Source organism: Lipophrys pholis (assembly GCF_963383615.2).
Source record: "Lipophrys pholis genome assembly, chromosome: 4".
Taxonomy (NCBI): domain Eukaryota; kingdom Metazoa; phylum Chordata; class Actinopteri; order Blenniiformes; family Blenniidae; genus Lipophrys; species Lipophrys pholis.
The window spans coordinates 15,469,525-15,485,089 of record NC_137637.1 but is presented as its reverse complement, the minus strand read 5'-3'; the positions used below and the strand labels follow the sequence as shown (position 1 = coordinate 15,485,089).

At 45.9% G+C, this 15,565-nt stretch overlaps 1 protein-coding gene across 3 annotated transcripts; it reads left to right on the top strand.

Annotated features, from left to right (window-relative positions):
* Positions 1–302: 302 nt before the first annotated feature.
* zhx3a (zinc fingers and homeoboxes 3a) lies at positions 303–14,138 on the top strand (the record flags this gene model as incomplete). Of its 3 annotated transcripts, none has more annotated exons than XM_080462105.1 (3): positions 303–574; positions 9,652–12,538; positions 13,086–14,138. In XM_080462105.1, the coding sequence occupies exons 2-3, from the start codon at positions 9,849–9,851 to the stop codon at positions 13,117–13,119; spliced, it is 2,724 nt and encodes a 907-aa protein (XP_080318231.1). In that variant the 5' UTR covers positions 303–574; positions 9,652–9,848. The 3 variants fall into 3 exon arrangements, with proteins under 3 accessions (XP_080318231.1, XP_080318230.1, XP_080318229.1); XM_080462104.1 differs by having other exon boundaries at positions 303–762; XM_080462103.1 differs by lacking the exon at positions 13,086–14,138 and having other exon boundaries at positions 454–762; positions 9,652–12,575.
* Positions 14,139–15,565: the final 1,427 nt, after the last annotated feature.

The window sequence follows — 15,565 nt, the reverse complement described above, 5'->3', positions numbered from 1 at the left end:
CATCAAATCAAGATTTTTTTTTCTTCTTCTTTTCTAAAGACGACAGCCATTTAATGAAAAGCATGTGACCTAATTAAGAGGACCTTTTTGGTGATGTAGCTCACTGAAACGGCGGTTCATTGAACTACCGTCAGATTCCAAATTTACACAATACAATCCATCTGCTCGTGTTGTTCCGCGGCGCCATTGTAGCTATGTATAACCCTGTTGGTGCGCCGCCGTGTCCCTATAACGATATACCCAAATGTGCACTGGGCTCGGTATACGTACCCTCCTCCCCCTTCTTCTTCACACACACACACACACACACACACACACACACACACACACACACACACACACACACACACACACACACACACACACACACACACACACACACACACACCCACCCATCCCATCCCCGCCCCTCTCCAAAATTTTAGATGAAAGGGCTTTTGGATTTTGGATGACGCTCCATATCACGTGTTCATAGGAAATACACTCGCTATAATTTTTTTGGAGCTGCCTCGTCCTGCACCGCCGACCATAGTTGTTTTGCCGTCTTCATACAGTGTGGCGGAGGGGTGGAAAGGTAATGTAATGTAATGTACCTTACCGTGGTCACTGACGGGTTCACGCCAGTTCACCGGGTTCACTTGAGGAGAGCTCCCACCCCCTGCTCGCCTCCTCTTCTTCTCAAAGCGCAACGATCGGAGCTAATCCAATATTATTCATTTATATATTAATGTCGGATTCCATTTTTTCCCACCGACTGCTGAGGTAAGGACACATCTACTCTTCCAAAAGAAAAACACAAAAATGCGCCTCGCGATCCGCGGAGGTACGAGCTCCAAAGTTGTTTACTGCAATTATGTCTCGCTATTGAATATTGAATTTTCCTCTGGTGCTGTAGTGGAGGCAGTTTATATGAAGTCGCCAATGTATAAAATGGCGACAGTAAGGTGGAGGAGGGGGGTGGAGGATTTTTGGGAATATTCATAAGGTTATATAGAGTGCCAGATCGCCTTTGGCAAGTCGACTCCGAGGCGGCGTGTTGCCCCACAGCCTGGTGAATGGAGTGAAACGGGTTAACTCGTCAGTTTGTTACAGTTACAGCGAATCCTCAGTCTGGTTGCGTCTGCGCTCCTTCTTGCGCTATACAATGTGGCGTATCTGCTTATTTTATTGCACAACGCGCCGTATTCCCCCACCGTGCCGCCAGTCAGAGCGCTTTGAGTTGTGAAAGACTTCTGAACACACTGCCGTGGCAGGTTTAGTGAGCGATTTAAACCGGGGGTGGTGGGACAATGACAAGATCCTCCGAGTTTAGAAGGTGTTCAAACTGTAAACACAAGTATCAATCTATTGACCGGCTCCTTCTCCAAAATCTCCTCCTCTGGTAGAAAGGTAGGACTGCGTCTCCGCTCAGGACTCTTTCTTTCATTTCCTCCTCTTCCTCCTACCAACATGTGCTGCTGCCCTACACACACACACACACACACACACACACACACACACACACACACACACACACACACACACACACACACACACATATACAGATACAGTATAGAGTACAGTAGCTGGCGCATACAGATATTTTGCAAACTGAGAATTATCAGTGAGGTTGGTTTTTTTTAATTATTAAAAAAAATCAGTTCCTGCGGGTCACAGTCGCTATCTGTACATAAATATTGACCCAGCTTTGAATGCCATGTGTCTCCCTCTGCCTTTAGGGGAGGGACCTCTGTGCTGACTAATGTTCCCCCTGTGAATCATGTGTGGGTCCAGTGTCCATAACACAAGACAAAACCCAAAATTATTTGAGCAGACAGCTAGACAAGCATGAGTCATTGGTAGTTTCTGAAATGTATTTTTAATTATTTAACCATGTAAGCTCGTTATATATAATGTAGGTCATGGAAATGACTGCGCAACTTTTATGCCCCTGATGGTTTCCTGAGAGAGAAGGTGTTTTGGACGGTGCCGAGTGGCTCTGGGAGTGGAGCTCAGTCCAGCCTCCATGTGGGCATTTCTGCTCTTTCCATAGTTAATTTTCAGGCGTGTGTGATGACCGGCAAAACAAAGGTAAATGAGCTCTCGCTGTGCAGCTCGGGCAGGCCGGGTTCATCTTGGCCCGGTGAGTTCTGTGTTGTGTGGACATTTTCACTCCGGCGGGACGCTCACACTGGGGGAATGTCAATTCCCTTTTGTGGATCCCTGGGAACGGTCTTCCATCTCCCTTCTCGGAACTGCTCTAATGAGGCCAGGCATATTGCCTTTCATCCCGCACTCCCTGCAATTAGGCACAGCTCATACTTTTCGTTATGGCCACAGCAGAGTGTTTGTATACACAGACACAATGTAGTGGGCCAAGCGTGCCCACTCCCCTCAGATAAAAACAGCATCTCTGCGCACGACACCCTTCTTATACCTGGAATACTGTACTTTTCAGGATTTACTGTTCCAATTTTCCATCAGCAGTCACTGTAGATGTTGTGTTTGTGTGTGCCTCCCACAGCTCAAAATGAATCCTGTGCCAGTGAATACCGAGGAAGGTCATATGGTCATGATTTGCAGATTTAGCTGACATGGAGTGTATAACATTCCTTGAGTTGAGGGAAGAAAATCAACTATCTAATGCCAACCAGATCTTTTTTCCAGCTGTTTTTTGTACAAATGAGCATTCATGATAGTAGCGTACCTCATGATCCTCGCAGAAAATTCTCCGAAAACACTAAGTCCCAGTTTTCCCTCCCAGAAAGGACAGCATTCTATACGGGTTCACTTTTTATTTAGGCCTTTCATTCTTTATGGGTATTGCTTTTGTCATCGGACCAATGCCGTATTGAAGCCCATACCGCTCAAAAGCTTCACTAAAACAGTGTGTTTGCACAGTTCTAACCAAAAGAAACGTGCATGCGCTGATGGAAGGGGGGAAAAAACCTTGGGGCTACTGGGGGGAACAGCCCCTGCCTACTTTTTCTGTCCCATGCAAGAAAGGTTTGGTCAGCAGGCGCTGGCATTCGCCAGACTTTGGCAGTTAGAAGAGGCTGTGATGTCAGCCATTTTAGGATGGACAGTACAATGTGCGTTATGCCGCCATCTTTCTTCCTTTTCTTCTTAAGTTGCCAAATGAATGCCTGTAGTCTTGGCTACAGAACTGAAGAAGTTATTCATCAAAAGTGATGTAAAAGGACGCATGACTCAGAATTTTAATTTTTTTTCCTGTGTGCACCATAGTTTATTTGTCTGTCATTCATCTGGGCCACAGATACAAGGGTAGGTAGAACAATGTAAGATTTCAACAGCGAGTGCTCACATTAACACAAAACAGAGCCGACCAACAAAGATGCTCAGATAGCCTGAGTGCAGGAGGTATGTACTGTACTGCCTCAGTCTCCAGGCCTCGGCTCTGATTTAGCAAGACAATAACAGTGACAGGAGGTCATTTACAGCCTGTTCGACTGCGATATTTCTTTCATCAGCCCCGTCATACACAGAAGAACAGCGCTGCAGAGATTTCTTCGCCACTACAATGTGGTTGAGAAAAGCGGGGGGAAAAAAAGCAAAGTTGTCGCCGCAGACCTCACCCAAAGTTATCTGAAAGAGACTTAAACCATGAATGGACTTTTCAAAGATGGCTGGCAGGGCATGTGGATTAAGTTTGTCCCGCACCGGATGCAGTCCAAGGAATTCACTGTGTGTGTGTGTGTGTGTGTGTGTGTGTGTGTGTGTGTGTGTGTGTGTGTGTGTGTGTGTGTGTGTGTGTGTGTGTGTGTGTGTGTGTGTGTGTGTGTGTGTGTGTGTGTGTGTGTGTGTGTGTGTGTGTGTGTGTGTGTGTGTGCGAGTGCGTGTGTCTGTCTGTCTGTCTTGAGGTTGGTGGGTGTGGGCAAATAATTCTGGTGTGTGTGTGTGTGTGTGTGTGTGTGTGTGTGTGTGTGTGTGTGTGTGTGTGTGTGTGTGTGCGCGTGCGTGCGTGTGTGTGTGTGTGTGTGTGGCGTGGTGGGCAAGGGGAAGAGAGGGGTTGCCATGGCGATGTTAACACATGAGTGGCACCACCGACCGGTCTCCCAGTGGACGGGGCTGCAGTCATGGAGGTAAGGGGGGAGTGTGTGTGTGTGTGTGTGTGTGTGTGTGTGTGTGTGTGTGTGTGTGTGTGTGTGTGTGTGTGTGTGTGTGTGTGTGTGTGTGTGTGTGTGTGTGTGTGTGTGTGTGTGTGTGTGTGTGTGTGTGTGTGTGTGTGTGTGTGTGTGTGTGTGTGTGTGTGTGAGGTGGAGGAGAAGGACACGGACAAGCTGGCTGACAACACCTGCGTCTCAGACATTCAGACACTAATACACACACAAACACACCCATGTAAAGGGAAGAATCAGAGCCCACAATGGAAAAAAAGCAGAAAAAAAACCCCCAAAAAAACCTCAGCGTACGTCTTCAGCGGGACGGGCGGCGAAGACGCTGTGGGTGCGTGCACCGTATTAGCGCCAAGCTAATGACCCTGGTGACTCCCAATTGTTTTTCAGCACACGTATAACACTTGGTGCTTGAGACTTATTCATGCCGGCAAGCGTACAGTGCTGTGCACTCACAAAGATACACCCACCCCACCCCCCCAACACCCTTCTCCAAACTGAAACCTATCTACCCTTACTGTCTAAAATGAAATAAAAAAAGACTCCAATATCAGTCTACAGTGGCATCATGATGGGCACAGGAGACACTCGGACACTCAGGAAAACTCAACACTCGCAATTCAACAGTCAGACGTCTAAAGGCTCCCAGCGCTGGATCACGTTTCTCTTATAAATGAGGCGCCATTGTTCCCAATCTCTTCTCTGTGCAAGACAGTAATTGCTCTCCGTCTCTGGCTTATATTTGGGTGTCCAGCTGATCCACTCGCATGACGTTAATCTATTTAATGGACATTTGGCAGAAAATGTTCCTCCTAAACAGATTTTTGATCATTTAAATGTATCTGTCAGGAGTTCCCTCCTCTCCGCCCCAAACCCCAGAGGACGGCGGGTCATTCTGTCATTCTTTTGGGGTTTGTTTTTAGGAGCAGACTCTCAAGACAGCCGCGGATCACTGTCAGAGCAAATTACGCACAAAACAAATGTTGTCATAAGAGGGAGAATTTATGCCTCTTTTTTTGTTTTTTGTTTTTGTCTCAGCTCTTCTGCGACTGTCACACCGAGAGCCTCCTTGCCAGCTATTCAGTTCAAAGAGAAAGATTTTCAGAACGGTGCGGGTGCTAAATGTTGTGGAGGTGAGGAGCGAGCGCGTGTGAGTGCTGGAGATGTGTGCCTACGAGGTGTCAGCAGGGAGGAATATTGAAACAGCACAGCCTGTCATCATCATCAGTCATCCTCTCACTTCACTCCCAAATGTCTGAGTTTTGTCTTTCTTTGTCCTTCTTCCTCCTCCTGCCTCTGCGCTCCCATTCATGTGACAGGCGGCACAACAAAAACACCAATCCTGGTTTGTTAATGTCAACTGTAGGTGACCCAACACTCTGGGAGTGTCTGAATCAGTGGACTGTTTTGAATTAAATTTTAATGTCTAGCAACCACTTTGCAGCCTCGCCTCTCCTTCCTGTTCGTGGCAGCCCGCTGTAGATTGGGCATGTTTTTCGTGTTGTAATATTGTAATTACTGCAGCACTTTATGAGGTGATGAAAGGGAATACATGCTGCTTTCTTTAAAGCAGTTTGCTGAAATGGTGGCAACCCAGTCATGTGTTTGCCTTGTAAGAGTACAGGGAATGTAATTAAATATTAATGAGATGTAAATATAATATTGTTATGGAAATGACAGCGTAAGAGCACATAAGGGAGGCTCTCCTGTAAATCTTGAAGCTGCCATTAAATCAGGCGGAACGTATAAACCCCATTAGAGTTTAAACCTAGCCTAATCCCATTTGTTTTGAAATGCTTGTTTTTAAGAAGTTGAATGATTCGAACATGGTTTTAGGCCAGTGAACAAGGCCTTGCTGCTCACTATCAGGCGTGGGTGTCCAGAAAGCACGTCTGAGAGCTCTGACACTTTTCCCCCCTCTTCACATACAACTGCCGTGATCTGCTCAGATGAAAAGAATCCCCCCCCCCCCCCCCCCCCCTCCTCGTTCTCCTCCTCCTCCTCCTCCTCCTCCTCTTTTGCCACAGAGCCAGTGCCAGTGCGAGGACATACGACACACCAGGGACAGTGATCGTCTGAGCGTAGTCTACCTCGCCGCTGAAACACAAGGCCAGGCTTTTCACAGGGAACCATTCAGCGGCTCAGTGTCTGGGAAGCCCTTGTCTTGTGTCTGATCGCACGTCTCGCTCACCAGATAAAGCAGCCCATTCTTTTGATAGGTGACCTGATTCTTTATGTAACCTTTCTCAACTTTTGGCTTGTCTTGGGTTTTCTCATGCAGGAAGCAGGGTGTTTTTTCGGGGAGGGGAGTGTACTAGGTCAGCGTCCTTCTCGTCACAGACCGGTGTCCCCCCGTGGGGTGCTGCTACACCACTTGCAGCCGTGACCACATTACCTTCCCCGTCACAGTATTTACTGAGACTCCGTGATACATTGCCTGCTGTCTGGTGGGCAAACTGAGATCGTTTCTGCAGCCAAACTGAGCCGACTGGGATTTTTCACAGACTTCCTATAGCGCAGGAACATCTCTCACACAGATGTTTCAGATGAGGATGACTACATCCCTCTGTTGCGTGAAAGCCGACTCCTAAATCCCTCATTCAGTGGAACAAACTCAATGAACGCCGTGTCCTCACCAGGGGTTAATCGAGTGTGCCGTCAGAGGATATCATGACCTCTCTGGCGGCAAAACATACAGCACATGCCCGCGCCTGGATGCAGTGAACCAGGATTAGTGCATAAGATGCTGGTGACCTAGTTTTTTGTTGTTTGTTTGTTTTGTTTTAGTTTTTACTTTTTTAGTTTTTTTTTTAGAGTAGCAGCCTTTAGTGGTAATGGAATGGAGGTAGTTACAAGGAGGATGTCACAGTCTGTCTGGGATCAGTGTGTACTGTTAGCCAGTCATATGAGGGTTTTAATTCTGGAACAGGTTCATCTTTTATTTACCATCCAGCCGGCCACGGTGCACATGCACGTGGAGGCAGTAGAGTGATGGGCTGTGAAAGAGCCTCTCGGTATGTGTACGCAGTGACAACAACAGAAAAGTATGCCAAAATGACTTTCTTTGTAACTCCCAAAGCTGCACTACTTGCTGTAGAGGTGTGCTGGATTTTGGCACGGAGCAGGTTTAGAGTGGCCGGGCAGCTGCACTTGCACACATGATGTTTTTCCCAGGATGATAAGCTCGCCAGAGAAGGTAAAACATGATCAAGGTGAATAGATGATTGGATGAAGCCTAGCTTTCAGTGTGCATGTCCAACAGCAGTGTGTGTGTGTGTGTGTGTGTGTGTGTGTGTGTGTGTGTGTGTGTGTGTGTGTGTGTGTGTGTGTGTGTGTGTGTGTGTGTGTGTGTGTGTGTGTGTGTGTGTGTGTGTGTGTGAGAGAGAGAGAGAAAAGTTCATCCAGAGGGCAGAGGCTGCACTGTCTCCACTTTGATTGTTTTTTCCTCATTCGTCAGACATGTTTTGTACTTTCCAGTGTTAAAACAGCTAATAAAAGCAGGAGGATTGAGAATGAAACACAGCCGAGGAGGTGACCATTGTCTTCCTCTGTAATCTTGAATATTTTGAAGCTTTGTGAGGGAAGAGAGGCGTGTCTTAATGCAGAAAGGAACGAAAGAGGAGATATTTAGACTGTAGTGAGAATCCATATCCGTCTTATGACTGGAGCGTTGTAGGAAGTGAGAAGCCTGTTAGAGTGGTTTACTCATGGATTTTTGCACCCAGAGATCTGTGAGTTGTGTTTGTGCGCATGTCTGCATCGCCATGCCTCCGGCTGAACAAATGTAGAATGAATCGCATTGAGACAGCAGCTTGTATCTGGCTTCTGATGTGTTTGTAGTAACCGTACAAGAATATTTCAAGCCCTTAACAGCACCACACACACACACACACACACACACACACACACACACACACACACACACACACACACACACACACATACACACACACACACACACACACACACACACGCACGCACGCACACACACTGGGGTGTGACTGGGGTATGTGTTTTCATCTTGCCACCATATCGTGCCAAGAAGGTGCGTTGTAACGTGCAATGTAAAACATATGGCTCGCATCCAAATGTGGTGGTGAAAAAAATGCTCACCGGCATAAGTCACTTAACCTTCATGTGACTGCTTTACAATATCACACCAAAAGAGGAGCAGAACGGGACAACCTCCTGTGCGTGACAATTCCAGAGCGTATTATATGAAGGTGATACCTCCTTCACATCCCCCGCAAAAAATCCACATAATTTAAAAATAATCACACCTATACTTGCACATAGTCAGTGCTAAATTTTTCTGGCAGACACAAACTGTGTGCATATTTTGAATTTTTGTGGTTGCTAAGACAATACAGCACAGTCAGTAAGGTTAGACGCATTCAGCACTAACACTTCGTAGTGAAGTGCGCCCCATTCATGGGTGTGAAAAACCAGGGGTGGTCTATCCACTGTATTTATTCACTGATGTTAACCCTTTCATAGAGGATTGAAAAGATGTGAGGACTGATTCAAATCTCGTACATCTCATTTGCATGAATGGGACTTAAGCTTGGTCTTTAGTGCCACGCAGCATTTTCTTGGCATGTCTTGATCATATTATGTAGCTAAAGTCAAAATATTTCTGAGGTCACATACCAACAGTAACCAGAAGAGGCAATACTGTGGCAGAAGGGAGAAAGGAAAAAAACCAAAGCAAAACAAAAAAACCAAATATCACTGGGATTAGACTGTCATTTCTGGCTTTGTCGATTGTTGCGGCCTTTTTTCTGAATTCATGAAAAGTGACAGCGAGACAGAAGTCTGTAAATCCTAGTAAATAACCAGAACACAGTGACAGGCTGCACTGCCTAAGTGTGTGTGTGTGTGTGTGTGTGTGTGTGTGTGTGTGTGTGTGTGTGTGTGTGTGTGTGTGTGTGTGTGTGTGTGTGTGTGTGTGTGTGTGTGTGTGTGTGTGTGTGTGTGTGTGTGTGTGTGCCTGCCTTTTCTTATTCAGATTGAGTTACTATATCGAATAGAGAATATTCTTCAACATTTAGGAAATCAGTCTCATGTCATTTGATATGAATACAAATAATACGTTTGTGCACCAACTTTGATGTTTTTTTGTTTTTGAAAAAAAGGTGCACAGGCTGAAACTCTGCAGCTGTGGCTTTCTTTACAGTAATTTATTCTGACCTTTTCTTATGATTATTAGCATAATGTAGAGTGTTCTTATTTAAAAGAAAGGTCAGAATCTTTTGCAATGGGGCTGTAATCACTGTTAACTACTATAAACACTTTTCACATTGTCTCCACCTACACAGGAGTATGGCGACTAACGTCTTCTGCATCCTGCTTACATGCAATAATATGAAAAGCTTACATTTAATGTGTATATATGTGGTGTTTCTATTAGTTTGATGTTTCAGTTGAACATTTAAACTATTATTTCTGATGATATACTCCCTTTTTTTGCAACTGCTCCATTAAAGAGAGCATTGAAATGACACGTCTCTTCTGTTTTTGCACCGTTTCCTCCTAGGTTCCCTGGGAGCTGGTAAACTTGTCCATGTGACAGCAGTCCTGAGGTGGCAGAAGGCATGAAGCAACACTGTGATATCATAGTGGCTGGTCCATGACACTAAAGTCCATTCAACCCTGTCCACTATCCACCCGCCCTCTGTTCTCATCACACCGGACAACCAATCACTCACTCTCCCATTTACACAAAGCTGCATTATGGCCAGCAAAAGGAAATCCACTGTCCCCTGCATGATACCATCCAAATCCAAACATGTGCGTGAGGAAATCATACTGGGCTCGTTACCAGAACTCCTACCAACGATCCCAGAAGATAGTATACTCAGCATCTCTGGACAGGAGTCTGGCCACTTCACTCACAGCTCCTCCAAATCTGAGAGTGGCAGCGAGATGCAGAAGGGAGGCACATACAGCTGTGTGGCTTGCCGTTTCGAGTCCAGAGATCTCAACTACTTTTTGGATCACATGCACAACTGCCACTTAGACTTCAGGGCCCAGCCCACCTTCTACTGCCTGAACTGTGGGGTGTCAGTCGTCCGCTTCGAGGCTCTTGCACTGCATAACGCCAAGGCCCACCCTAAGATAATGGAGGGCCTGGTCACCGCCTCTCTAACTGTCAACAAAAGAGAAGGAGTAACAACTGTTGAACAAAGCCTGTTCACGGACAGCGGAGAAGAATACAAAGAATCCGGCATATCCCTCACCAAAACACCAATTGCAAAGATGATGAAAGCCAAGGGGGAACACAAAAAGATTGTGGTCTCTCATACCGTGGAGGTACGGAAGATAGACACTGGAAAGGATGTAGACCCCAGCATGTTGACAAATGTGCCTGAACTCCAAAACGGGGCCCTTAGCGTTTCTGGAGCCCCAGCTATGCCGAGGACCACTGTCGCTCATGTGATTACGACAGTGGCCAACCAAGTCTTTCACCAGCACACTCCCTCCCTTTATTCTCCCCCCTCCTCCGATTCCAATAAAGACCTTCCAAAGGTGATGATCCCCCTGAGCAGCATCCCCACCTACGATGCTGCCATGGACACCAGCAGTTTTCTCAAGACATCCTTTGGCAAGTTCCCCTACCCGACCAAAGCTGAGCTCTGCTACCTAACAGTGGTTTCAGAGTTCCCCGAAGAGCAGATCAAACTGTGGTTTACTGCCCAAAGGCTCAAACAGGGCATAAGCTGGTCTCCTGAAGAGATAGAAGAGGCCAGGAGAAAAATGTTCAACACCGTATTCCAAGGTGGAGCACCCCGAAAGCAGCCCACTACACCACGGCACGTAAATCACATTGTAACCCACCATACTGTCACTGCCCATCCAGGATCAAAAGGACCAAATTTTCAGATGGCCAAAGTTCCATTTGGTGGCCTAAAGCCCAGGCCTGCTGGTGTCATAGCCACGCAGCCCAGCTTGTCAACCAACCCCCATGTCACTAGGGTCTCGTATTCTACTCCAATTGTGCCCCCAAAGTTTCCATCTGTGGTGCGAACACCACAGGTACTGTCCAAGAATACTGAACCCACTGTGGAGCCAGACAAAAGCAATGGCCTGGACATGGCTGGAAGCAGCGTTTGTGTCAGTAGCACCAGCAGCAGTCGAAGCAGCAGTAGCAGCAGCAGTTGCAGCAGTAGCAGCAGCATCAGCAGCTATTCCAGTAGTAGTAATGGTGTTGAGACCACCACCCGGAAACAATGGGTGCATCAAAACAGCATCAACAGCATTGCCACTTGCTCTGCCAACATTAGCAATAATGAGGAGCACTGTGTTACTGACACCTCCGGCAAAACTAACATGCATAGCAACAACGTGCCAGCCGTATTGGAAGGTTCAAACAGCTCAAAGAATCCAGTGATCATCGACAACACCAGCAAACCCACCATCACCTGTAACAATCATAACAGCAGCACCGTCAATTCACAAGAGCCGGCCAACAAGCCCGACAAAACAAACAGCAATTACACTCACCAGAGCAACAACAGCAGTATTAACAGTGAATACCCCAGTACTACCTGTAATGACAGTGTCCCTAACCAAAATCATGCCAGCAAATCCCCAATCGACAGCACCAGCACCACTGTCATTACAAAAAGCTGCTCATCCAGTATGGATGAGGATAAATGCAACAAAGACTTTCCCATAAAAGGCATGTCAATCTTACAGCAGCTCATCAAGGAGGAGGACTCGTTTATCGGTGACAGAAGCTGTCCAGAGCTCAAAGTTGACCCAATCAAGATAAACTTCAAGAGGATGAAGATGAATGAACCAGAGATTGCATCTGAGATTGCACATCAAGAACACAAGTCTGACATTGCCGAGATGTCTGCCTGTCAACCGTCGTTCTCGCCCCCCTGGGGCAATAAGACCCCGCAGCAGCTGCACATCCTCCGCCAGGTTTTCTCCAACACCCGCTGGCCCAGCAGCAATCAGTACGAGGAGCTGAGCGTCCAGACTGGCCTTCCCAAGTCAGAGGTGGTGCGCTGGTTCAGCGACAGCCGGTACAGCCACAAGAACGGGCAGCTGAAGTGGTTGGAGACCTACCAGCGACCACCCACAGAGTCGGAGGACGCACGGGGCCATGCAGAAGCAGGCGCCGAGTCTCCGAAGGACCCGAAGACAGCCAAACTGAAACTTGCTGAGCAAGACATGAACAAGCACCTTGAAGGAGAAGCAGGTCTGAACTCGGGACAGCGGGTTGTGTGGCAGGATTCATACTCACCGCTGCTGAGTCTGATGGGCTCCGAGGGGAACAGCGAGCCACGCCGGGCCGAGGACTCGGCGCAGCCGGGAGCCGTGCAGGATCCCTGGTCGGACAGGGCGGAGAACCACCAGCAGCCAGTGGCGAGTCAGTCACTCATTGAACAACAAACAGATGCCAATCAAACCAGGTACTCAAGTCAAAACAATTCTTTCACCAACTACTGAAGAAAGAGTCGCAGTGCATTCTGATAGTCACAGGCTGAGTGCCATTTATCAATCAAGGAGGCAAAAGCAGTGTAAGCCAGCTGGAATGACGGTAAAAGTGTGACAGCTTGTTGTTTGTAGTAGTTGCTGCGTGATGTACAGTAGAAAGGAAACCGGAGAAGTGTGTACAGGTACTCATGCTGAGCGGCTTATTCAGACAATCAAAGGTCTGTGTTTAAGAAGCTATTTTTAGATAAGTAGACGCCTGCACTGCTGAATTATAGATTGAGAGCGCATGCTAATATATGTGAATAAATCATGACAATTGTTTTTGGGGAGATGGCTTTCCACGAGGCCAGTTAACCCTTATAGGGGCGTCTTCACCCAACCAGTGGAACACTTTGCTTCCAAGTACACCAGCGATGGCAGAAGAAGCAGAAATGACAAACCACATCCTCACAATTTGTGCCTGTTGTGTCCGCCTGTGTTTGTGTTTGTGTGTGTGTGTGTGTGTGTGTGTGCCGCCGATAGGGATCGCCTGAGAATGGAGCTGCTGGAGGTGTGATGACGGAGGCCCGATCCCACCAGAGGAAGGCGATGCTGGTTTGCTCCCTGGCCTTAGTCGAAAAGAGAAAAAGAAAAAGAAAAAAAAACAAAACAAGAGTGTTCATAATGACAGCAGATGTGATTGTAGCTGGACCGTTGGACTCTGACTGTAACTGTGAATACCCCCCACCCCTCCTCCTTCTCCTTGTCCTCCTCCTCCTCTTCTTCCATCTGCCATCACTTCCTGCCATCGTCAAAAGAAAGAACTTCTCACCTTTAAGTCCTGTGATGTTTAAGCCTTTCATGCTTCTTTGTGGTTGTGTGGGGAGGGTGCACAATGAGGTCAGTACGAGGGATCAAAGAAAAGACAGAAAAGACGCACACTGACTGGAAAACTGACTTGAATGAGCAGAAATAGGGTAGGATAGGGCCGAGAGATATTGTTTTTTTTGGTCAGAGGGAGAAATATATATATAAATATATGATTGAAACTGCACTATAAAAGAGGGTTTGTACTGACTGGACAAACAAAAGATGTGTCAAGGAAATGTTATTGTTGGCTTTGTGATATTTTTTACTTTTTTAGCAACCAGTACTTCAGCACTGCCTTGAATTTTACTTTTTTCCTTTATTGGGTTTTTTCAATCCTATTTACTCTTCTATAGTCACTGTAAGTCCAGATGCAATCAGACATGTTTTATTTAGATCTGTATAAATGTTGGTGATCACTTTGCAGTTCAGCTACACGCAAAAGACTATATACAATGCACTAATGAAGACAGCAATGCTAAAAGAAAAAAAAAAAAGAGAAGAAAAAAAAAAGAACCACACTGCTCCACAGTAAAGGTATTGACAGCTCTGTCAAGATCAATACACTACACTGCCCTGCAAACTGAACAGAGAGAAGCCTGTCACGCTACCGTTGCCTTACTCAGCTCTGTCCATGTGTTTTTATGACCTGTCTGTCCATCACCTTGCTTTCCAGCTACTGTGCTGTCCAGATAATAATAAAAAATAAAGAAAAAAAAAAAAAAAAAACCACACACACAAAAAAACAAAACAAAAAAAAAAAAACAAGCCAGTGCATTGATGGTCACTGTTGGTCTATATCTGTGAAAAAAAGAAAAAAATCTTGTGCTGCTTTCTGTACACTTGGAGATGTTTAACTTTAAGCTGTAATTGTATCAAATATTGTTACTGGCAAAATGTCGTTTAAAGCAAAATTATCAATTTGATCCCTAGACACTGACAGAGTGAGATATTGTGCTAGCTAGAGAGCCAAATGAGGAGACCTTTCCTCTCCTCAGAATTTTCTTGTGTTTATATAAACATACAGTCACTACATGAATCCTACTAAGCTGCATCTTTGTCAAGCTGCTAATAGCTAAGAACGGTGCTATACCATCCAAAGTGAAATTGGAGGTTGATCTCCTACCAGCAGTGTATGCACTTGTGTCGAATGTTACAAATTTATTTTGGTTTGAGATAAATGGAATCTGGACTTACGGTGTTATGATCACTTTAAAAACTTTTATGAAAATAGTCTGATCATAAAGCACTGTTGTATCATCCTTTCTACACTTCTGAATCTTTACAGAATAAACTGAATACTCACCAAGCAGCGGAGCCTCGTCGTCTGTTCAATACCAGAACTCGGCGGGAGAGACGACAGGAAATACAGAAGAAGAAATGCGCTTCTTTTTCTCTCTTTCTCGTCTTTATTTTACATTTCAAAAGTGGGATAACTGCACATTTAAAAGCTTCTGTGAATTCCATAGATATTATTCAAGAAAGTGTTTTTTGGGGGGGGGGGGGGTTTAAGATAGAAAAGTCGTCGTGTTTTCTGGGGGTGGTGGTCCTGAACACATTAAAAACTGAAGGTTCAAACCCTCGTATCAGTCACATTGAGCACATTTTCCTCATCTAGCACTTTAATTTGTCACATTGTCAGATGTGTATTTCTGGTGCAGGATTGCGGGTTATACTTCAACAATTGTACTTTGCAGGGTAATATTTAACTGACGGATAACTCTCCGAATAACAGTTTAGTAAACATTTGACCACGAGCCCAGTGCTTTGGAGATCATCCAGTCGTGATAGGAGCCTCTTCTCCATGTGTATGTGGAATGTCCTCACCAAAAACATGTATTGGGAATTAATTCAGTAAAGTGTCATTGCTAGTAATAATTTACAGGAGCAGAAACTGCCGCGCTTACTGGGAAGAGACGGGAAAGTGTTAAATACAGACAGGTTAAGAATAAATATATAATAAAGCATGAGCACTGCACCGTGCCTCCGTAATATGAGATTTGATTCGATAGCGGTGAATTAAAGCATTTGTTTAGTATTTCCGTGGTATAAAATGGGAGTGCAACCATCAATGTTCCTTCCTAAGTATCTGCAATAAATCATACTTGTTTTCTTTCAGCTTATTTTTGGAACTGTAGGTCCGTGCCCGCAGGGAG